General features: G+C 37.9%; 2 protein-coding genes across 3 annotated transcripts in view; both read right to left on the reverse strand.

Annotated features, from left to right (window-relative positions):
• Positions 1-717: 717 nt before the first annotated feature.
• Positions 718-13,009, reverse strand: ccm2 (CCM2 scaffold protein). Of its 2 annotated transcripts, none has more exons than XM_082148700.1 (10): positions 12,675-13,009; positions 8,378-8,554; positions 6,931-7,014; positions 6,663-6,846; positions 6,394-6,524; positions 4,123-4,258; positions 3,868-3,922; positions 3,643-3,784; positions 3,389-3,527; positions 718-1,933 (listed from the first exon to the last, which is right to left on the reverse strand). In XM_082148700.1, the coding sequence occupies exons 1-10, from the start codon at positions 12,702-12,704 to the stop codon at positions 1,647-1,649; spliced, it is 1,365 nt and encodes a 454-aa protein (XP_082004826.1). In that variant the 5' UTR covers positions 12,705-13,009; the 3' UTR covers positions 718-1,646. The 2 variants fall into 2 exon arrangements, with proteins under 2 accessions (XP_082004826.1, XP_082004827.1); XM_082148701.1 differs by lacking the exon at positions 12,675-13,009 and adding an exon at positions 9,245-11,602.
• Positions 13,010-13,532: 523 nt separating this feature from the next.
• xkr6b (XK, Kell blood group complex subunit-related family, member 6b) overlaps positions 13,533-25,222 on the reverse strand; it is a 61,523-nt gene continuing 49,833 nt past the window's right edge. The window contains exons 2-3 of the mRNA XM_082146840.1: positions 21,375-21,571; positions 13,533-19,976 (exon numbers count right to left, since the gene is read on the reverse strand). Of these exons, the coding sequence (XP_082002966.1) occupies positions 19,003-19,976; positions 21,375-21,571 (1,171 nt within the window). The 3' untranslated portion in view covers positions 13,533-19,002. The remainder of the gene's footprint in view (positions 19,977-21,374; positions 21,572-25,222) is intronic.

Below are 25,222 nucleotides of genomic sequence, written 5' to 3' on the forward strand. Positions count from 1 at the left end.
TAATCCTCCTTATCGTTGCGTGATAACTACACACTTGGATAAATCGAGCAGGCTTATGCTTATGTCAGGGATTCTACTTAAATGTCTATTTCTGTCAAGGTTTTCATTGGTCATTAGTTTGAAATGTGAGTAAGTACTTTAAGCTATCTATATGTACAATAGATATTTATAACTCCCTGAACAAATTATTAATTTTGCAGAAGGCTAATGAGGGGCAATTTGGATTTCTACTGTATGTTGAGTGCCCCCTTCTGGCAACAATGTTACACAGCCACCAGCAATCAAAACTCTTGATTTAGTGGAAATTATTTCCTACTCCATATTAAACATAAAAAAGGAGCTGTTCTAAAGCAACACTTCATAATAACAAATCAGTTTTTTTAAGATTTAAAATCAGTGAAGTTGCTCAACCAATAGTTAAAAAACAGATTAAAAGAAGCCTAATTGAGAATGCACAGTATAGGTTCCAAAAGAAGCCCAACAAAAACTGTAAAATGTTATGGTAAGCAGGTAAATCCATTCGTTCGTGTGAAATACCCCTTCTGGTAGTTGGTAGGCTAGGCCAACGCTGTCCGTTATGATGCCGCAGCCGTCCTTCACGCCGATGGTTTCCGAAAAGTTCTCAAAGTGCTGGCTGTCCTTCTCCGGAATGAAAGGCCGCAATCCTGGAGTAAAATAACCCCTCTGGTAGTTGCTCAAATGAGACAAAAAGCAATAAATGATTATGTAAGTGTTGCACTTTTTAATAAATTCATACTTCAGTCACATTCTGTACAGATTACAGAATAGTACTTGCATCCCTGTTGGATGATACAATCAGTGATCCTGCAAGGCACAATGTTAGATTACCGAAAACTGAGGAGGATACAATGATTGACGGGACGTGAATGTAATGCAGGGTACTGAATATTGCAATCAGCCAGAAAACTGGCTTTGTCTAATAACCAAATTTTTCCAGGTTTTCAATAAAAACCAAACATATATAGTGCTACATTTCCTACCTGAAGAAACCCACATGATAATAACTGGGTAATTAAAACCAATCCTGGCTGAAAGAAAATATAAAAGAAGTGAAAAATATATGTTAGAGGAAAAACAAACATCGACCAGATAATATAAAGGTGTAAAAGGGTCAAGTTTTGATTAGCACTTCAGTGCAGGAGGAAATATACTGCACTTCACTTCCATCAGGTTACGACACACATAAGGCAATCCAGAACACAGTTTAGGAAGGCCACTAGGCAATGCTCCACACTCCAGGTAGAATGAACCTCTTCACACTGATCAGAAGTCACCTTACTATTAAATGAGATACTAACAAACTGGTCTCAGATCAGTGTGAAAGAGCAACATCTACCAGAAACAAGGTTTCTCATTAGTGGTAGCAGATACTGCCAATAAACATCCCAGAGGAACGAAACTGCTGTCCACAGCAAAAGACGATCCTTCTATCACAGGTCTTGAAAATCACAATTGTGTTAATATGGCACAACATATAAAAATAAGAATGATAGCCAGGAAGTAGTATCCATACAGTATCCAAACTCCAGCATTGTCAGATTTGATGGACAGCAAACCGGACCAACGGCCCATGTGATTATCTCAAGTGGTGATTGGCTAAAGCACACTGACCGAGTGCCGTGACATCAAGACGACACACCGTCCTGGTCCATGCTGCTTCCTAGCGCTTCAATGTCATTGCTTATGTCTGAAATCATACGGTCCCATTCGTCGCCCTCAGAGGTTGCCGTTCCCTCATCTGACCCGCCTGCAGCTCCGTTTCCATTGGTGGTGGAGTCTGACGCAGAGCTCGTTGTGCGTTTGTAGCGGCCAAAGCTGTCCGTTATGATGCCGCGGCCGTCCTTCACGCCGATGGTTTCCAAAAAGTTCTCAAAGTGCTGGCTGTCCTTCTCAGGAATGAAAGGCCGCAATCCTGGAGTAAAGAAAAGAGGAATAGATTTGACAAATGAAGAGATTCTACAACACCGGTGCATAAGAAAAAATGTAAGTCTTGATGGGAGCTTGTACTATTTAGACATTCTGTAAGTTTCAGAACTGTACAAGAAGCGGTTTATTTTCTGGGAAGTAAATCCCTGACAATGACAGTCTGACCTTAATTTGTGATGTAAATTTCAGAATGAATCATTTGAACCTGAAAGAAGCTGTTATTGAAGGATGGAGAAGCGGCAACAAAATTGGACATGACAGCAAACTCACAAACTATTGGTTGTTATTCATTTTATATATAAATTTAACGCTCACATATAAGTCTTAAAGACACAGCAGCAAAAAAATATTTAATTATAATACCGTGTCCTAATGCGATGCGATAAGATTCACGCAACAAATAATTTGTCTGTCCACACTAGACGCGACGCGACTGCGAAATGCGTAAAAATCAATCAAAACCCACAGCCAATCAGAACAGCATGTGGGCGGGCTCTCGCGTCAAGTGCACATCACCAGAGTAATCTTGATGGCAATCGCAAGAAAATGGATAAGTAGGCTACATAATCAAATTCACAAATATTACACCATTTAAACATTATTCAAATACATAGGCTACTGAGTTACTAAATTACTACTAATTTCAAGATCTGAGGTGAATTATCCATTGTTGCTTTTACAGCTACAAAGCTGGAGCACTAAATGATATTCAAAGTCACATTACACGCTTTTAACATTAAATAAAGCACATAAACAGTACCGCACTTATCATTGCCACACTTTGTGTTTGTTGTTCCAGCTGCGATGTTGCAGAAAAATAGAAACCGTTTCTAAAATAGAATCGTCGCGTGTCGCCGTCGCGGCTGGTTAGGACAAAAACTCTGGTTAACATGGAAAAGATACCTTTTATCGCGCGCCGCGTGTAGTTAGGACACGGTGTAAGTGTCAGCGAGAGGGTGGAAAATCCAAATCGTGACATTTTATACTACTTTTTTTATTTTATTAATACAATTAAAAAATATATTCTTATAAGTGAACCTCAGAGATTTTTTTTTAAGATGAATAATATGAATTGACTTCTTTGATTTCACTTTAAATAAAACGCTAGTCGTCTATACCTACTATGAGGAAGTAGCAAAAGGCCTTTTAACCAGTGTTATTTTAGGATTATATATATATACTAAATATAGTATTTGTTCAGTTTGATTAGAGCATTTATTAATCTATTATTTTGAATTAAGCTTCTGATTCATATTTTCAGTTATTTTAATTTGAACGTTTTATTAAGTAAATTTTTTGTTTTAAATATTTCTATTTATGTGTATTTTTCAACATAGCTTTAAACTTAAATTTCCTGCCAAAGCAACACTTCTAATTTTCATTTAAAAACAAATTAAAAAAACACTAAAAGACCAATTGTACAGCCCAGCATGTAACTAACCAAGGAGGAGGAACTTTCTGCTGTCTCCATAAAGCTGACGCAGGTTGATACAGAACTCATGGATGGAGGCTCCGTTTCTGTACTCGTGTAACAGTGTGGCAAACTGCTGGATCTCCTGAGACGACAGCTTCGTCCTCAACTGTTGCAGAGGATGACAGGAAAACAACAGTGTAAAAACTCAACATTTAATATGCGAGAACTCTGAAGATAGAGAAACTAACAACAGACATCCAGGTGTACTTTTATACACTCACTGTGGTCATGTAGTCTTGTAGCAGTTCAGCAGCTGTTGTGCTCAGTTCGCTCTCACTGGCTGTTTTGGTTTGTGGTGAGGCCGGGGTGGAGGAGGGGGAGGGGCTAGAGGAGTGCCCCGCCTCTAGAGAACTCTGGAACGAACTGAGATTGGACAAAAACATGATTGCTCAATTCAACAGAAAAAGTAGCACATTACCGCAGAGAACAGTTGAAGCAATACTCACAATGTGCTTGCCTCGGTCTCAAACACTTCTTTGACATCTTTGCTCGAGGAGTCCTCTTTTATTGGACAAAACATAGGAAATATTTAGAATTATTTCATTTTGCTACAAGGTCAATATTTCACAGACTAAGCTCCAGGAAATATAAATATGGCCCAGATGAAATAATAGTGATGTGAAACTGACTGTGGTGTGTGGTTTTGGGCAAGAACAAATTTACTGGAAAATCCCAAAATGATGAAGCTGTTGCTCACTCACCGCTGTAGATTGAGAGATGCCTGGTGGGTGTTGTGGCTCCATCAAAGATGGCCCTGTCCAGGAAGTCAATGGTAGACTCTGTGTAGACGATCTGGAAGACTTGACTGAGTAGAAGACAGAGCTCCTCTGCTGCAGCCTGCAAAACAAGAGCTCAGGATAATTAGACCACTGCTGTTTTATTGATTTGAGGTAACATATAGAAAACAACCTTCAGAAAATCTGTAGTTTTTGCGATAAACGGCCTTGAAAGATAGGCCTACTGTTTAACCAAAAACTGAATTCTGTATGGTTTATCAAAGCAAGTTAAACCAGATGTTAAAGCGATAGTTCACCCAAAACTGAAAATTCTGTTATAAAATTATTTTCCTCATGAAGAAAAGAAGATATTTTGAAGAATTCCGGTAACCAAAGAGTTCATGGGACCCCACTGACTTCCATAGCATGGAATAAAATACTGTGGAAGTCAATGGGATCCATCAACTATTTGGTTACCCACACTCTTCAAAATATCTTCTTTTGTGTTCAGCAGAAGATAGAAACACATACAGGTTTGGAACAACTTGAGGGTGAGTAAAAGATGATAGCATTTTCATTTTTGGGTGAGCTATCCCTTTAAGCACTTTGTTCTCAAATAAAAATAAGGCCCTTTTAAAGTGCACATATTAAGCTCATTTAAATGTTAAGAATTTAGAATAATTTAGTCAGCTTGAATACATTTACATGATTTAAAGTAAAAACAACAACCATTTTTTCTCATACTGTACATTGCTGCAGCACCTCTTTTCACCCTCTGCCTGAAACACTCTGTTTTAGTTTTGGTCTGTTTAAAACAGCCTTTCCAAAAAGCCCTGTCTGCTTTGATTGGTCATCTGGCCAAGTCTGTTGTGATTAGTCCACTGCTTAGAGTGTGTGTTGGAAATGGTAATGTCCCTTACCATAATCGGGTTTCAGCTTAAGCTGAGGCTTCATAAGCAGCTGAAAATAAAAACAGCATCGCCTCAAGATAGCAGAATCATTTGAGGGTGGGGCAAAGCAGCCAGTAGGCGGACATTGCGCAAATGTGTAACATGGTGACGTAGCTAAGTCACGGAAATAATGGCAGGACTAAAAACGAGAGTTTCAGATAAGTGCTTTCTATTGGAGTGATTCACTCCCTTTTGGCATGGACTTTGTGCTTTGTAACTTTGCAGCTCATTTACATGCACAAACAGCTATATTACACACTAAAGGTAAGGTAAAAAAACAATAGGTGCATAATAGGTGTCCTTTAAAGGTACAATATGTAAGATTTTTGTAATAAAATATAAAATTTGCACAGTGTGATATATTTCCTGCAGTTGTGTGCTTACAATATCCCAAAAGTTCCCAAAGATTTCTAATTTCAGAGAAATTTCGATTTTAAATAATGGCTCATCCCTGGTCATTGTCGCCTATCAATGATGTAATATCCGCGTTATCCCTATTTTCCGCAAGTACTGCCATAGTAACCATGGCCACAGACGTGGACAACTGCGTTACATCTAGCGGTACGCTCACGCTGTTGTTGTTTCTTTCAAACATTATGGACCATGGCAAGCAGACTTTGGGACAAAAGGAGAAGTAAAATGAGGATCAATATCAGCGTGGCGTTTTCGAGATGCCGAGAGCTCCACGTCCGTGACTAACTTCCAACTTGACAGAGACCCTGCTCTTGCGTGTACTAGATTAGACAGGTGAGCAAATGTACTTAAAATTAATCAATGTTACATAGCTCAACATGATGAAATGTTAGAATATGATCAGTGTGTTATTCTAATGTTGATATAGCTTACTGCTAGTCTCATACAGATAAACTAACACATAGAATAACATTATAACTTTCAACACACTCAAATGCAGTTTAGTGTGATTGTGTAGACCAAGTGAAACAGCGCTGCGTTACCTCACAAGTTTAATTTGTCAAATAAACTGACCTGCGTGAATATTATTCAGCACTTGCGGGTAAGTTAGTTCGGTAGAATGAAATGTCCTTATTCCTTTATATCCGCGGGACTCACATGTGGCGCTGATATCTGTCTTTCATTAGCAATCGCGACCTGTTCATACCACAGTCATGTTAAAAACATCAGTGTGTTCACTCATCCATAAACATTATTAGATCCATCAGCATGATGACAAGTTCCATAATTCCGCTTATGCATCATCAACCTACGCCTTTGTTATTGTAAGAGGTTAGCGACAACTAGCGGCGAAAGAAATTACATATTGTAGCTTTAAATGACTAAAACCAACCTTGTTGTCAACAGCCAGGACAAGCAGACAGCACACCTCCACAAGCACAGCCCCGCTCTCTGACAGAGAGCTTAGAGTGGGAGACTTTGACATCTCTGTACTATGACATGGGGACCCACCGGGCTCCTGAGCTGCAAACAAAAACGGTAAGGAAAAAACTAAGCTTATTTTTCACACATTATCCTTAGCCCAACAATAGTCATAATTTCTGTGTTCTGATTTGTTTAGTTTTGGTGTAATGCTCGTTGGTTGACTACAAGACCGTGTACCTGTTTTTAGCACCACGAGGTGGAGTGAGTCGTCTCTGATGTATGACACAGCCGCAATGTCGTGGATGGGTACGCGAAGAATGATGTCCTCTCCGTCACGCCACACGAGCTTCACGTTGTATGCTGACAGACTGACAACAGCATCCTGCTCTGATGTCAGCTGCCCTGCCAACTGATGAGACTTCTGCAAAAGACATAAGAGAAGCAATATGGGAATTTCTCTCTTTACATTGCAAAATAAGGCACAGTCTCTGCCTGTCTCGCTTACCCTGGCATTGTCAATAAGCTGCAGAACTTCTGTGCGACTGGAGGGATTCAGATATCCAGGAACTGAGGTCAGCTGTCCCAGATACTACAACAGTAATAACAACAATAATGGTATAGCGCCTTTCTAGAACACAAGATCACTTTACAAAGCAAATAGAAGCAGGCCGAGAACCCAACCCTGGGAGACGCCACATGTTGACTAGGTGGAGATTTGATAATAATAACAAAATGCTGCAGGATGTGATCCAGAGTTGTGATATCAATTACTTAGGAAGTATATAGAGGGTATGCATTGACGTCACTTTCCCGCCGGAACACACCCCCTCAGCCGGACTAGAGTTGCAAAAGAGCTGCTGCGTGACTGGTTTAATAGGGGAAACTGCGAAAACGCGAGTAAAACAAACGATTATCAGTTTAAACTAAAGGTTGGACTCGATATAGTGTTCCTTACAACTTACCGAAGATCCAGTGATCCATGGATACTGACATGCAGCCAGGAATCGTGTTTCCTGACATTTATATGTCCTTGATTTCAACGCCAGGGAAATACATAAAGCAAATTTGCATGCGAGCGCTTTATATAAATACAATATCTGGGTGATCACTCATATCAGTGTTATATACATATATCATCATTTCGTCCAGCCCTAAAACTAATAGTATTGTTTTTCAGTGTTTATTTAAAAACATCCATGCAGAATATAAGACGGTAAATATTAAATTGATGAGTAGTAAATACAATATATAACAATACAATATATAGGGTATGATTTTACCCCTAAATTCAGCATATTGACAAAATAACTGCAAATCCACCTTTCGCTGGCTGTAGTCCAGTTGTTTATGAATTCCAGCGATCCATTTGCTTATCTGTTCTGTAGCTTTCGACAGTCTGTAAAAATATACTTCAGATTTCATGTCAAATCTAGTTGTATAGTCACAAAGCTCTTTCCCGTTTTAGATGTGTTTTGTATGTTTTCGCAGCATTCACGCCAAAAACCAATGCTGCCGCTCAGACTTTCTGCCACTCAGTGGGCGTAACTGCAGTCCCTCCGGCCGACCGTGATGTCACGCGCATACCCTCTATTGTGGCAATTACTGTCAAATGAAGAGCTTGAATTCAGGAGAAGAATATAAGGGTAATCGAGCGATGAGTTAATTTCGCATGCTCTTGATTTTGCTTGGACGAATCACATTTGAAATCAGCAACAAAAGATATGAGAGGTTTTTATTCTCCGAAATTTTCAATTTGATATGTTAACTATGCATGACTATTTGTTAAGCAGCATTTATTTGCATTTCCCATTTTTATTAAATTTTTCTAGCTGTCTGCAATCTTACCAGTACAGTTTCAGGAGTTGTTGTTGATTTGGCTTTTTTTTACCCAAATCAAAACAATAAAATATAAGCACATAACAGAAAAACCTAAATTAGAAGGCGAATGATACCTTAACTTCCTTCTCAATGTAGTCATTGAGCAGAATGTCTGGGTCGATACGGTGGTCCGGGAGAGAGAGGGAGAAGGTGTGGAGGGCCCTGCGCTCAGTGGACTTCTCTAGAGCCTTCTTATCTCTCCCCTTCTCTCCTTTCAGAAACACTCGCTTGAATGGAGACACAATACCTGGCTGCAGAAAGAGAGAAAGAGGAAATCACACCACGACCAGAGGAAGTCAAAAACACAAGAGCTTTTTCAGTGAGACCATAATTCCATGCGTTTGGTCAGTGGCTTGCTATGCCAAAATTACTTTAGCTAATGTATTGTATACACTTCACATTTATATACTGGATTTCCACAACATCTTTGAATTCTGTGATCTGGACTGATGGGGCAACCGTTATTAAAACCATCCCAAGCCTGCCAGTACATCAAACTACATGGAAGTGTCAGTTGCGCTGACTCAACAAAATATATTATACATTAAAACATTCAGTATAATCAGTGAAATATATGCATTGACATGCTGTCCTTCCAAATTAAATAAACTATTGGCTTAAAAAAAAAAAATAACATAACCAACTAGTCTTGGCACTACATTGGCTTGAGGGCTTTTATGAAACCATACACCTTTGCAAAGCATAATGACATCGACATCCATGGAAAAAGACTGCTATTTAATCTGTGGTAAACCCAACCACTAATGTCAGCTTCTTGCTATCCAACAGAAAAGTCTCTTGAAAGTAGTTAAGGCTGAAAACTGGAGGCGGACCGAATGTTTAAGCAACCACATTGTTTTTCAAAGTCTGAGGATTTGTAATGGTAAACTGTACATTGAAATTACGTTTCAGAAAAGTAACATGATTTCTGCGAGCCCTACCTCTGTCTCCATGACCAGCCACTACGACGACACGATTGGAAACGGGCGACGTGCGACAGCTGTCTTCTACAACAGGTGACTACTGTTGCATGCTGCTCTCAAAACAGGTTGCATGTGGCTAGTGACAAATGAGATCGGGGCCAACTCCCTCAAAGAAGCGAGAGAAACCACACCCCACGACACACACGCGTGTCCCCACACACAAACGCTCACGTTCTGACTTAAGCTATAGTTCATGCAATCAGGAAGAGCAGAAACCGCCATTTCCTGTGAACACTCAAACAAACTTTAAAAAGGTACGTGAAACTGTCGTCCCTGCAATAAGTTTCTCTCTAATTATGGCATAAATGGATATTAACATGGATATGGAATTTAATTATTTAGGTTCAAAACACTATGCTGGGTAGGAAGTAATAAAAAGGAACTGCCAAAAATAATTATGCCATTCAGAGTCTAATAATACAGTCTAAAAGTCTATTAAAGGTAAAGCCAAATTTCACATTATGATGAATTTTGTAAAATAATAATATATGGGTCTTGACACTAAATGAAGATTTAATGTCTTAAATACAAATACATAATATGGTCATAAGAATTTTTAAACAGGCAAGGCAAATACAGTATTTAACAGGGGCCCTGGCTCCATTTTAATATCCACCAAGGGGTCTTTGGCCTGAACAAGGTGGAGGAGCCCTTATATATAAGGTATTCAAAAACATTCCATGCAGACAGGGATATTCTCATGTCTGTTTTCATCAATAAATCCAAGACATATTCTGTTTGAGACAAGCCTAATTCTCTCACTTACTAAATTATTGAACAGCCAAGGAAGGAGACACTACAGGAACATCAACATTTCATGAGTCGGTGTCCTGATGAAATTTCAGGAAACAAGGTGCACAGGTGATCCTCACCTGGATTAAAAAGACATACACTGTCTGCTGTTCAAAAGTTTGCGTCAGTAAGATTTGTTTTCATGACTAAATTGATCCAAAGTTACAGTTAAAGAGTAAGACATTTGTAATGCTACGTAAGTTTTCTATTTCAAATAAATGCTGTTCTTTTGAACTTTCTATTCAACAAAAAATCCTGGTTCATGGTTTCCACACAAAAAATTAAGCAGCAACTGATTTCAACATCGATACGGCAAACAACATAGCTGGTAAGAAATGTTTGAGGATCATGTGACACTGAAGAGTTATGGCTACTGAAAATTCAGCTTTGCCATACCAGGATTAAATTATATTTTAAAACAGATTAAAATTGAAAAATAGCTCTTTTAAATTGTAATAATACTTCATACTCTATTTTTGATCAAATAAAATGCAGCCTTGGTTAGCATAATACTTTTCTGAAAAACATTAAAATAATCTTACAGACTCCAAACTTTTGAACAGTAGTGCATATGCAAACATGAATGATACTATAGAAGTTTGATGTTTGTCTATTTTAGGTTTTACAAAAACGGTTTGTATCAGTACGTGTGTCTTGCTGGTGTTTACATTAGCAATTGGTAACAAAAAATTGAATACTTAGGCCTATTATAAAATGCATGTTTCTTGGTTTACAAACCAACATTTCAATTATACAACTATTACATACTCTAATTGTGGATCTGCAGTAGGTTTCCAAATGGCTATTAATGAAAACAAAGAGGCCAAACACACCCATCTATAGTTTTTCTTTTACACTGACTTTGACAGTAAATGCCTCAATGGCTCCAGCTTGTGGCCACTGGGGGGAACTTATCCTCTCAGCTCAATCAGACAACCAAAACATTCAATATAAGGTCCTAAAATCCAAACCTCTGAAAGATCACACAACATCACATCCCATCCCAAAACGGACTGTAACTCTAGTGGATGTCAAATGATTTGCTTTATTTGGATGTTGTGTGGGCCTCTCTGACTGAGGGGAAGAAACAGTGGTGATTAAGAGGCAGACACAGGGGGCGTCACATCCTGTCTGAATCTTTGGAGAGCCCAGCCCTCCATTCTCCCCTGCGTATGAGGAGGAAAGTCTGAGCTCGGCATGGAAACACCTCCCCTACCATACAACGCTGATAGGATAGGAAAGGTCACATCATGAAAAAAACCCTGTCTGTGATCCTGCCATTCCTCACATCAGATAACGCCGTTACTGTAAGCTTATTAAATGAATCATCGGATGGATGAGATCCAATAGAGCCAGAGATTTTTTCAGGTCCAATAATCTGTGCTCCCAGTTTATAAATGGTTTCCTCATTATCAAATTTGTAAAGACTGTACCTTCGATTTTGTGATTTGCACTCAGAGATTGACAAACAGATTTGTAGAGTCATTCCCTTAATTTAGAAAACTGCTCACTAAATAGGGCTAATTAATATGGGATGAATTATAAAACAATAATAGTTTATTAAACATAGGCTAGATGTTAAAACTACTAAAAATATTATATACATAATATTTAGACAATTATTTTGTTGATTTATATATATATGCAAACACACATTTTTGCTGTCAAATCGATTAATCGCATCTAACAAAAGTTTACATAGTATGTGTGTATATAATCATATTTATATATCTGTGTGCATGTATATACACACACACATATATTATGTAAACACAAACTTTTGACAATTTGACAGCGTGCACACACACATATATAGGCTACACATACACATATAAGCTACATATATATATTCTTATAATACTAGATTTACAACATTAGGCTTAAGATCTATATTATTTTGCCAAGGATCTAAGAATATTTTTTGTCGAACTTTAGTGTCTTGTTTGTAAGTTAGTTTTTGGTGACATCACATCACGTACTGTATGCTGGGGAGTTTGTTTATTTTATATTACACGGCAAATCTATATTATTTTAGGATCATATGCGTTAAAGAAATCAGTTTCTAAACAACATGACCATGCTGTAAATCTGTGGGTGCAGTTTATGAACTCGTGAGTAGCAACAGATTGTACAGATTACAAAGAATTTTTACAAACAGAGTACGTTACAGATTAGAAAATGACGGACCAGATAATCACATCTCAAATATTTTTCTACGTGGCCATAGGGGGGCTCTGTAAATCTCAGACAGAGGTAAGAGTGCGGTACTAAAAAGCCATGAAGAAACTCAGAAGAATGACAGATTTTTGTCACAAATGCAGTGAAATCGCAGTCTCAGTGTTTATCTTGGGTCTGTGTACCACGACTAACCTAAAACGCCAGCAATTTACAGTCCGGTCACGAGAGAACTGGTAGGGCCACTTCTTAATATCAGAAGAGGTAACGTTAACGTCATTAAAAAAATGCCTGTTTTTAAGAGGCTGAAGAGCTTTATTGCAGCTGTTAAACCGTGGTTAGGTCAACACTTTTCAGCTACTAGTCCAGTTTTGCTGATCATACACGTGTAAACTCTCGTAACATTACAATGTTAACTTACCTTTTTCACTTTCTTTACATCATCCTCCATCTCTATGTACAAATGCTCTTCATTTTAACTGTATTAGATGCAGTGATGTCCACAAGTTCAGTGCCATCTGCCTCATACACGTCAACGGCGGCGCTTTACCGATCTAAACTAAACAAACCAACGATCCAAATCACGTGCTCGGGGATCGGAAATAAACGACTAACCTTCTTTAGCCTGGTAAAAATAGGGATTTATTCAAAAGGGGACAGAGACCGACCAAATATTATAAAATAAAACAAAAACAGCAGCAAACTTTTCAATCCTGCCGCCATTTTGGGCGTAGGGCGTCTACCCACAGTGCTTTGCGAGACAAACAGAAAACCTCATCAAAACATGAAACTACAAACTAAATGTCTATGGTATTATTCATTAACCCTAAAAAAAATAAAAAATAGTTTAGGCCACTTTATGGCGTTTTAGGTGGTGCGTTGTCTTTAACTACAACTGCAACCTAATAGTAACGCTGTATCTAGTCCAGTAGCTCTGGGGCCAGAAAGGGATGGGGTCCACTAGGGGGCCTCAGCAAACTTCTTAAAGGGCCACAACATTACTTAAATAATATAATTCAAACAATATAACTTAATTAAAATGCCAAAACAGCTAAAAATGATTGTTTAAATTATATATAAAGTGGCATGTTTTTATTAATAGATGTATGCAAAATTCACCACAGCAAATAATTTTAGTCTATTGATATTCTATCTATTATAACCACCTCCAAAATAACATTACTATATTGTTATTATTGTTAAATCGCATCCCATAGTCCTGAACATGTGGTTACATGCTTAGATATATAAATAAGTTATGAATAAGAGTATTCCGAATAAATTACAGGGCTTTATAACTCAGTAAATTTTCTTCACCGTAATTCAACTGAAGCAATTTGATGATAAAAACGAATTATAATAACGTAATATCTTTATTAAACAACAATTTGTTAATCTGGGAAATCTATCTCTATCATATCAGTATACATTCACATACACATCTGAACATATACATTAGTATATTACCACTTTTATCTGTCATTGGGCAAATTGTGCATGAACGTAAAGCATACAATTTTGTATATATGTACTAACTTTCAAATACTATAATTATGTTTCCAGTCTTCAGTGATGAACAGTCTCATATATAGATCTACAGTAAGGCTCAACATATTCTTTTTTCCCAATATATTCCCTTTTTCACCTAAAAACTAAGGTTTACAAAAACAACCATAGCACCATGTTGTCAGTATTAGTAACATGTTCCCCAAAAATAAGGTCTAATGCATTACTAGACATCAGTTTTTGTTCTCAAATAATGGCAATCAAACAAAACAATTTACTTTCATTTGTATTTGACAACATCAAATAAATCTTTTTTTTTTCCAACATAAGTAATGAGTACAGTCAGTTAAGAAAAAAGAAACGTTACAGATAGTAGCAAAGAATTTGCTTATAATGTTGTGCCTTATTTCTTTAATACCCCATGTGAGAAATACAATGACGATCTAACACAATCTGTTTGGCAGGTGATTTACCCGTCTCCAACAGCATGGATAACAACTCTAAAAATCAGCAGCAATTCATCTGACAACCATAATCAATCATAAGATTATTTTCCAACAAAATATACAGCCAACTCTACAATAACAGAAGAAATACACATAAGTTTAGGACATAGAGATGACAGGAATATACAGCACGGCAATCACCTTATATGTTTAGCGATCCCTTTTTATCAGAAGTACTTTTAGGCCTGGATGAATGTCAAAATGATGCATTTTCATCTTTTTTTCACTTACGAGAAATCCTAGTGCATATTTTAAACACCTAAACATTTTTTAAAACAAATATACATAAAAATGAACAGAAATTTGGGGAAGAAGTAAAAAATTAAGATATTTGCTGCACCAATGCTTCTTTGTGCAGGTTGAAACATAATACATGGCACCATATTTCAAAGAGAGATGTTTGGCTGTAAACTGTGTTGAGGTGCTTGTTCTTCCAGAGAGGAAAGTGTCCGTGAGCTTAAAGAGGCAGGTCTATCGGACGGTGGCCTTGCTTAGTGAGCCACAACAGGGGTCCTGCAGTCCACATGTGTGGTAGCACCTTAAGAATATGTTGATAAGCACCAGGTCAAGAAACAAAAATGCACCGTTTTGTGGTCGTTTTGTCATCAGAACATTTGGCTCTTTTTCAATACCAATCATTGCAGAACCACTGTACAGAACTGGATTTGATGACCATAGATGCTCTTTGAGAACCCTGGAGCGATGGGTGGGACGTTGCATTGAAGAAAACATGCAAGTGTGTTGGAGGGGTCACCATAGGATGCATTTTGTGGTCATGCTAAAAATCCAAAGGATGTAGAAGCAGTCTGAAGATGGTTCACCACTAGAGGCCTTTAAAAATGTGTCCAATGCCATCTCAGATTTAAGTTGAAATATTCGATCCAGTGAGCACCATATTTATGTACCCCACTTTTTCTATTCTTATTGGTCTACACACATTTTGTTCTTTTTTTTACTTCTTTTTTTTTTTTTTTTTTTTTTTTGCAGGCATAAATCCATTTGGCTAGACATTTTTGTTCACAAGACAAACGACAGAGAGAAAAGATTAACTTGTTGGCACTACAGCTCATTCGTTTTGCAAGACAGAGGAAGGCATAGACAGAAGTACATTAACAATCATTAAAGAAATTGCTAACTTCATCATAACTGTCATTTAGTACCCAAACAAACCTCATTCCTTTTTCGCATCTGCTCATAAAACCCTTGTAAATGATTGAATGGAGCCGCTCTTTTTCAGGAAAAGTGTAAAACCCAACATTAGGCCTAGTAGATGTTAAGTATTGCCTTTCAGACATAATATGCAGATCATTTCGTTTAGCAAAGATTTACCCAGACAGCACTTCCTGCGCATGTATGGGACAAAATTGACTGTCTCATTACAGTACTGAGTGAAATTTGAATGGAGATAGAGACACTGGCATTGTTGTTTGCTGCACTGGCTGCCATGGCTATACAGAAGCACCCAAAAAGACAAGGCACCACAAAGAATTAGATATTAGAGACTGGTCCCACTCACCCACCCCACACTAGACATGTACAAGTGGAGGCATGACTTTAACATCGACTAATCTGATGTGTAACTTCTTTGACTAGTAAGGCGGTAATCTAAAACGAACCAATTCGGAATTATACGTGTGCTGTACGGGGGTTGGATTTGTTTCAAATCCCTCCCTTTATATCTGCTCAAACGTGGCAATGTTGGTCACTACACATCATGCTAATGCGCAAGTGGAATAATAGAAGGAAATATCACAGTGTAGTTGAAAATATCACCTGGTCTGTCTTACCTCAAGTGCGTTAGTAGAAACCGATTCTGTAATTGGACTATGAACGTATCATGGGATGCCAGGCAGCCGAGTTACACAACCGTAAAAACAAGTTAAAGTAGCCGTACACATCATAACATAACAGGGTTGGTGATATCCCAGCAAACAACAGTGCATCAATGTGCCAAGCACCTACAGGATTGGAATATCGGTGACTGTTACAGGCACTGCAAGGGAACAGGGAACAGGGAACGGAAACGCTTCGTATAGTTTCAACTGAAAACCTGATATTGCGAGGATTACTGAATTTTGATGTTTAGGAATAAGAATTCCTTGCATGAAATCACCTGCCCATCCCTGATTCCCTTTAGCCAGGTTATAAATCTAAGTTGTTATCTTGAAAGCAATCTTTCCCTAATTTTTGCATTCGAGTATCCCAGATAACACTCGCATGAGAGGGGTGGAGGAGTCTGAGCAGCAACCAAGGATGGAGCTGAAGAGGTAAGACCTACAAACCACACACACACATACACACGAATGCACATTCTCACTGATAGCTATTGTCTATCCTCATGTTCTTTTCCATCCCTGGCAAAAAAAATTATAAATTAATAAATAAAATAAAAACCTCCACCTCGTCCGTTACAACCGATCTGAAGTCTGCTGGGAAAATTTCAGCAGGCACAAATGAGGTTTGTAGCGGCTCATGCGGTGAAACTTGGCATCCCATGTTAATGCCTGCACTTATCTTGCCTGGATGCTAAGTGTCGGAACAACAAAAATTACCTCAGCCCCCTCAGAGCAATTCATTCATTCTCAATTGAATCAATGAAATCTGGGATTGGAGGTAAACAAGTGGCTTTTTCTAGAGGTAACCCTCAGGTTTGTTCTGAGTGCACCGTATATAGCATAATGAAAAAAAAGAAGAAGAAAAAAACATCAAAAAATGGACCGTTTAATTTAATTATCTTGCATTTTAGAAAGACTCATTCATTGGTTGGCACCTGGCAACCCAGTCAATCCTCAATATGTGCAACCTCGGCATGCATTCGATGGTGGCGTATAAACTTAATTCAGGCAAAAGCAACCTTTTTCTCCAATCATTTCATAGTACATCTTCAGAAATATTGCACACTTCAAATAAAGGATTTCTATTGAAAAAATGAGTATAGTACATTTTGAATGCGAATGGTATACCATTTACACATGTCAATGTGTCAAGGTTCTTGACCCTTTAAGAAACCATTAGCCTTTTGCTGAGGAAAAGGTTTAAGTGGACAGACAAATGCAATTTTGTACAGGGAATGATGGAGGAGTACTAAAGGTTAGCATTAAGCACCACACACTGCAAACATTTCATTAAAACACTGTAAAAATTGTAACCTGCAATTGTTACCTTAAATGTCCGTTTTTTACATGATCTAACCCTCAAAAATAATTTCTTTGAGGTTAGTTTTGTCATATTAATTGATATTTTTTCATTGCACAAAACCAATTCATTTACAGGTACATTGCATGTTAAATCACACTTTTTTAGTTAAGTTATATAACAAAATGTTTAACAGAGTCTTATTATTTTGTCTTTATATTTATGTATGGAAGGACTTATATAAGGGAATATGTCTATTTCTTTCTAGCTTTCAACAAGTGCACTCTCATGTACTATATATGGGTTTAAAAAAATATAACAGTGGGCCATATGTAAAAAGAAAAAAAATGTGCTACCGTTCAAAAGTTTGTGGTCGGTAAGATTATCTTATATGTGCACCAAAGCTGCATTTATTTGATATGTAATACAAAAATACATATACATTCAAACAGTAATATTGTGAAATATTCTTGCAATTGAAAATATCTGTTGTCTATTATAATATATTTTGTATATATTTTTTCAGCATCATTATGCCAGTCTTCAGTGTCACAAGATCCTTCAGAAACCATTCAAATATGCTGATTTGGTGCTTAAGAAACATGTATCATTATTATCAATGTTGAAAACTGTTAGTTGTGCTGCTTAATATTTTTGTGAAAACCATGATACATCTTTTGTGACAATTTAAACCTCTTTACATCTGACTGGCCCCAAACTTTTAAACGATAGTGTATATAAATACAAAGAAATATGTCCCATTTATTAAATCTAGCTTTCATAAAGAGCACTCACGTGTAGTATAGATGGGTTGAAAAATATAACAGTGGGCCATATGTAAAAAAAAAAAAAAAAATTATATTAATATATTCAACTTCATTAGATTACAAAGTTGTATATCACATCACTAGTGAGTTTCAATAGGAAAAGACATGTTAAGATAAATATTAAGGCCCTTGAAGATCAAAATAGCAGTGGCAGTGCTATATGGTAGGCCAACACCAAAAATTTAACATGACATCATTGTATTTTACTCGAAAAAGCGATTGTTCATTTTTTAAAGCAATTTGACAACAATCAAGTCTCTTCCCCCTTAATCACAAGAGAAATGGAATGGGGCATTGTGTGCTTTTTCTGACAATCAAATGTGCTTTCTTAGAGTCTAGATATTAGATATTAACTTGTTTGCCGTCTTTTAAGATCAGTTGTCATCACAACTGTTTGGATAAAACCTAGGCACAAAATGGTAAAAGCCAAAATCAGAATGAGGATGCTAAAGACTATGTTCCTCCATCATTCCCATCATGCACATGTCAGAGGTGACAGGGCCACAAACACCATCAAACAAACACATTAGTCGAACATTCACACCATAGTAACCCCAACAAGGGAATGTTGTATTTCGGACTCTTTGTTCTGCAACTCTACACTGTGTTAGTCAAAATATATGTTGAATATTCTCTGTTTAGACTCTTTTAGACTTTAGATGCACTCTTATAGCTCAAGAGTACAACTAAATAAAAACTCTGAAGAAAAAAGCACCAAGGGAAGTGGAGAACCAGAGAGGGCATGAGAGTAGAGAAGAAGCGGCATTGTGCGCCTTTATAGGGAGGACTCATACTGGAGCAGCTCGTAGAGGAGGGGTCCATCCCTGTACCTGATGCCCACTGCATTGGGGCTGATGTACTGGAGGATGTTTATGGTCCGCCGCAAACGTCGGTCGACAAAGTGAGCATCCCAAGCCGGATAGCGCTTCCTGGGCATGTCAATCTTGATTAGGGGCCCCTCGGGCTGAATGGGCCGGCCCGCCGCATCGGTGGGCTCTGTGGATCTCACCTGGAACACCGGCAGGCATGTGTCTGTGGCAGCCTCCTCCGGCTCGCTGTAGTCCCATGAAGCCATAGCCCTGGTCGGAGTGGCTTGGGAGCCCCGAGGCCCCGGAGTGGGAGCCATGGGCTCGGCCTCAGGTGGTAACGGGAGACCCCAGAGCAGCTCAGCACAGCAGGAACTGGCCAGCACCCTCAGCCCGGGTCCCATGGGATGCAGGACCCCGTAGTAGAAGACCATGCAGGCCACTCCGGAGGCAAAGCACAGGAAGACGCCGCAGAGGGCGGATGCAGCGTAGGAGTCGGTAGCAACCGGGTCTCTGTAGGTGTACCACAGAGCGGTAAGGATGGTATTTTCCACCAGCACCAGTGAATAATAAACCACCATGCGGTATCGGGTCCTTCCCTCCTTGACATTAAACCAGCAGAAGACGTAGACTACGCCGACCACCATGTTGAATAGCACCTCCTCCCACTTGGACATACAGAAGTCGGTGCCTCCGTGGATTACCCAGAAGGCCATGGCACACCAGTGAAGCACCACAAAAATGCCAAAGTATAGGTGGAAAACCGAGGCAAAAAGGGCAAAAGATAGCGCCCGAGAAGAAATGGTGAAGAAACGCCACAGAAGATGCACCAACGCTCCCCGGTAGCTCATACTCTTTTGGTCGTCGCGGGAATCACGCAGAAGCTTGTGGTATGAGGCCAGAACCCAGGAAAGCGAGAGAAGAGACGCGATCGCTGACACACCTGGACAACAGAGAGAAATACATTTTTTATTGTTATTATAAGATATACAAAGAATCATTGCTATACTATTGCTGTTCCTATAATATCACTGCTTATTAATATTTGTAATTATTATAATTATATATATATATATATATTTTTAGTATTAATCATTATTAAATAAACAAAAAAACGATAATTATAAATGTTAAATTAGAAACAATAGAACAATCAAATAAATGCAGCCTTGGTGAGCATAAGAAACTTCTTTTAAAAACATTACCGACCCCAAACCTTTGAATGGTAATGTACATATGTATTTTTACATGATAAATAGAGAAACATCCAGAACCACAATAAAACTGCACGAAATTCTGAATTCCAGTTTCCAAATTTCCCAAGTTACAAATAATCTACTGTACATTAATCTGTCTGTTATTTACGCATTCTACAATCTTGGTAAATTATGGGGGAAAAAGAACAAAATCAAACCCAATGTGTGTGTACTGTGATAAATGACTTTATCTGTATCCAGGAATGCTAATGAAAAGCACCCTAACATAAACAGTACAACAGCATCATTCATTGTCTTATCATTTCTATAACACCTGCCTACCATTTATGGAGCTATATTCTCCAAAGCATACCTCTTGCTTATTCTATGTATCTTTTTTCTAAGATGTTTACCATTCATCCTGCTGAGCTCAGACTTCATGTTCATAAAATCATCTACACTGCTGGCAGTGCTGTCACCTCACACGTAAGAAATGGTCTTACATCTCACATTATCAGCTGCACGGCGGGGGAAAAAAAACATGTTCCCCACAAACACAATTGATCATTTAAAAGGGCTTAGCCAGGGAGGGCTCAGATTGTCAGATTCGTCCACAAGTCAGCCTTTTTTCCTGATGTACTCTATAGATTTGTCATGATTTGCTTGGTTTTCTGAAAGATTAAGATGGTTGCTACCCATTCTAGATGGTTGCTGGACTTGTTGATGTATTAATATAACACAAAGCTGTGAGATCCAGTAGATCATATTTTGTTGTCACAAACCTAACTGCGAATTTTAGCCATGCATCATGTTGATACGGAGTCTTGAGTTGCACTCATAAAAAATTAAAGATGCATTTCCAGCAACATTTCTAATCAAGAAATGTTGATTGAGCGTGCAATGCATGTGAAAAATGTCCAACACTACTGCAAAGCAAATTAAGTCAATTTGACACTCTAACTACTGAAATTATAAAATAAATATATCTACTGAAAAGTATAAATTATGTCATTATCTTCTTGTCAAGATTTAAAAATGATCCCAGTAAAATGTACGCATGCAAAGAACATTCACTACTGATGTATAAAAGCAATACTGTACGAAATGTCAGCAGTCTCAGTACAGAGCCTTGAGGCACTCCTTACACTGCAGTGTTTCTGCCCGGTTCTTCTGGATCATGATGCAGAGCTGGAGAACCAGCTGTGGAGCGCTTTCCAGAAATGTCTCCAGTAGACGGAGCATGTTGACATCAGCATACTCGTACATCATGGCCCAGTAGAAGCGTCGCTGGTTCTCCTTTTGCCTGCGGCTCTGGATGCCGAGATACATTGTTCGGATGTACCTGCAGAGGAGCAGATGCAGAAACAAAGGAAAGCAGAGATAGTATGAAACTGGAATATACAGAGATGAAATTATATAGATTATATTTCAGATGTAGAAAATGACAGTAAACAAGGGGGAGGGGAGGGGGGGGACAGATAAAGAGGAAACAAGGGAAGGGATCAGTTGACCAGACTGATATCTTGTATCCATTATGGATATATGTACATTCTCTGTGCAATTATGACCTTGTGCATTATTTGTATTCTTCAAACCAGTGTTGTGTTGAGGAGGTACTAAAAGTAGTGTAGAAGCATCGAGCCATAAGCTTTGCTTTGACTTCTACCATTGGGGTGCTAGTATCAAGCAGTCCAGTAATACACACACCAGTACATTTGCATTGTCGTTGAAAGTTGTGAATTGTGGTCTTGTGAATATTAGTTAAATATACAAACTAAGTTAGATGCTGTCAATGACAATGACATCGCAACGTCCTTATGTGTTTATTCAATTATGTGTATGTAAAATACAGGACAAATAGCATTATTTCACATTTATATATGGGACAAATTTATTATTCCACATAAATACTCCTTTTGCTCTCAAACATCGAATATTAAATAACATATTCATTAGGGCTTATTTTTCAGTCTTTAAAAAGACTGTGATATTTGATGTGGTTCAGTTGAGAGTCAGGGGAAATCAGTAGTGTGCAATAACTGGAAGCAGATAATTATTCCAGCAAACATCTTGCCTATCTTTTCTCATCCTGTGTTAAAAGACACCACGATACCAGTGAGGACAGTGGCTGACGGGCGCCTGTCTAGGCAGGGATGGAGACAGGGTGCTCTGTGTCAGCGACTGTCAGAGATTGATTATTGAGCTTAGATGATCTTCTTGAGCTCAACACCATGTAGCCACACAATATTTAAACATCGGGAGGCACAATCTCATTTCTTAACTGAAGCTCAATTATGATGTGTTTAATGAGAGAAGCTAAGATACATAAAGAACATAAAAATGTTGCTGAGAGGACCAGATTACATACAGTCATAATAACAGGACTGATGCTATGAGGTCAACAGGAGGTAAATGGGACTCACAGGTCCAGTATCTGAGAAAATTAAACTGCCTCCAAAAAGAGTGTAATGATACGACTACACCACTAGAGGGTACACGTTACTGTTGTGTAAAACAGGCTTTGCCCAACATAATCTGTAAAAACAGCATAATTCTGTTACTTAAAGGTGCTTGAAGCAATTTTTCTGAATTCTACACATAAAATGTCCCTATTACCTGAAAGATATCATTCAAAATAACTTCCCTGACAAATCACACCTGCCTCTGTGATGGTTCTAGTCTATGTAAACAGCTACTATAAATAAATAAATAATTTATGTATTCATGTGTGTGCATTTTTGTATTAAATCATATAAATTCATTCAAAATGAGCAACTAGTATAATAGCTACATTTTCTTATGAGATGGGAAATAAAGAAACAATAACGGCAAAATAAATGTCACAATCACAAGAAATAAATTTGCAGTTGCAAGAAATAAAGACAATTATCTATTTATTTACAAAATTCACCATCTAATCGAGCCATCATATCTCATTATAAGCCAGTGGCGCACAGTGGTGTTCTGAAATATGGAGGCAAAGTCATCAGAGTTTTTCTTGACGCATTTTTACATTTACAATGTAATTATTGATCTATTTATTAAAACAAAGAATAGTTATCATCAAGTTTTCTCAATATTTTTACATTTATTCCAAAATAGTAACAAATATATTTTATTTGTTAACTAATGTTCGGCTACTCTTTTTAATAGTCACTGGTGTCGCTGTTGGACAGTGTCACTTTAGAAAAATAGTGATTTATGCTCAAATTTTGTAATAGTGTATAATATTTTGTAATATCTGCACTGTTTTATTTTTACTGTGGATTATTTTCTCATAGTCTTTTTGAGGAGGCACTGCCTCTCTTGCCACCTCGGAGGAAACGCCCTTTGTTACACAGAAAACAGTGTAATACACAGTACATCAAAGGAACTGGTGGGAAACACACACATATTTATACACGAACTTCAAAGTTAGTCACAGATGCCACCCCACCTCCTTGGCTCCAGTCCACAACAATGTTGACGAGCATAATCTCCTGCTATCTCAGCTCTATGTTTCTTTCATGTCTGCGTTTGCCATTCTGTTCATACAATATGTTCTTCATGGTTTACTCATCCACACCGTCTGTAAATGCACCCCGCTCCCTCTTCTCCACTTCTCTCTGGACCACCAAGCTTTGAATGCCCTGTTCATTACACCGAAATCTATGAAATCTCATTTTTACTGCATCAGGTATGGATTCTGAATGTAAAAACTTAGCAGCAGGTCATATTTCAGCATGAAAGGGGCAGCTGCTGCTTGAAGTTGCTGTGACTTCACTTCTCTGGCTGCCATAACCGTGCCATCTGCTCTGAGCTACTTTTACACTGAGAGCGGCTCACCCACTCTGTTTACACACCTAGTGAACACCGCTACATCTGCTCTCGCATTTAATGTACACATTAAGTACAGAACCTCGCTACAGCTGCTATACAGTCACACAATAACTCCACAGATGATGTCTGTTCCCGAAAACCTAAACTGGTTTGAAAAACTCTATTTCCAATGCTGTGTTTACCCTTCTGACAAAAATACTGTTATTATGCCATGGTACATCGATGGTTTCAGGTAGTATTTGAAATATTGGAAGTCAATGTGAATTGCTGTTTGCAACACATTTTATTTTGTTTAATGCATTTCCGAGTAGACAGAATAGTCAACAAGAGAAGAGTTTAGAATTACATAGAGCTTAGGTTAGATAGAGCTTAAAGTTTACTAAATAACAATGCCTAAATAGCTATTTTGCAATTGATGAACAAAACTAGACACATTAGCTGTTTGGCTAATGGTAAACATTATTTAGTAGCCCATATATAGCTATTGGTCAACAATATAAACTGTATTGCTAATTGGCTATTAGTGAACATTTTAAACTAGCTAAAATAGCTATTTGGGCAATTGTAAACATTACAAAGTAGCCTGAATACTAGCCGATCTATTAAAGAAGATTATAAACTAGCCACAATAGCTATTTGGCATTGGTAAACATTACGAAGTAGCCTAAATAGCTGTTGGTGAACATACTAAACTATAGCCACAATAGATATTTGGCTGTTGGTAAACATTATGAAGTTGCCCATTTGTGATGTATGTGGAAAAGGAAGGTTCTTTCAGAGAAAAAAAAATTGTTTTTGCATTCTGATGAAAGATTGAGAAGACAAAACACTTTTCTTTTTATATATATATATATATATATATATATATATATATATATATATATACACAGTCGTACTGTGAACATTTAATCAAAAATGATTTTTTTTCTGATGAAAAACAATAAAAAAAAACATTTTTCTTTGACTTCAACATCCTGTCGAGACTGTCCATCAAGCTTTCCCCAATAGCCTAATTGTTTTATGAGGACTGTTTCTTGCACATTGTTGCACATATCTAATGTTTCTTGCACATTTGCAGGTCTTTCAGAAAAGGGCAGCTTGTCTCAGTGACTCTTGGGAATCACATGCTTTTTTGAAGTGAGTGTGCCTTTAGAATCGTTCACCAGAATGTGTT

The sequence above is a fragment of the Leuciscus leuciscus genome (assembly GCF_965113295.1).
Source record: "Leuciscus leuciscus genome assembly, chromosome: 19".
NCBI lineage: Eukaryota > Metazoa > Chordata > Actinopteri > Cypriniformes > Leuciscidae > Leuciscus > Leuciscus leuciscus.

Excerpts from the sequence above, each read along its gene's own strand:
- ccm2 (XM_082148700.1), bottom strand. The coding sequence starts at position 12,704 with ATGGAGGATGATGTAAAGAAAGTGAAAAAG. Across the intron at positions 8,555-12,674 it reads ATGTAAAGAAAGTGAAAAAG|CCAGGTATTGTGTCTCCATT; the intron begins GTAAGTTAACAT and ends CTCTTTCTGCAG. Across the intron at positions 3,785-3,867 it reads GAGACCGAGGCAAGCACATT|TTCGTTCCAGAGTTCTCTAG; the intron begins GTGAGTATTGCT and ends GTCCAATCTCAG.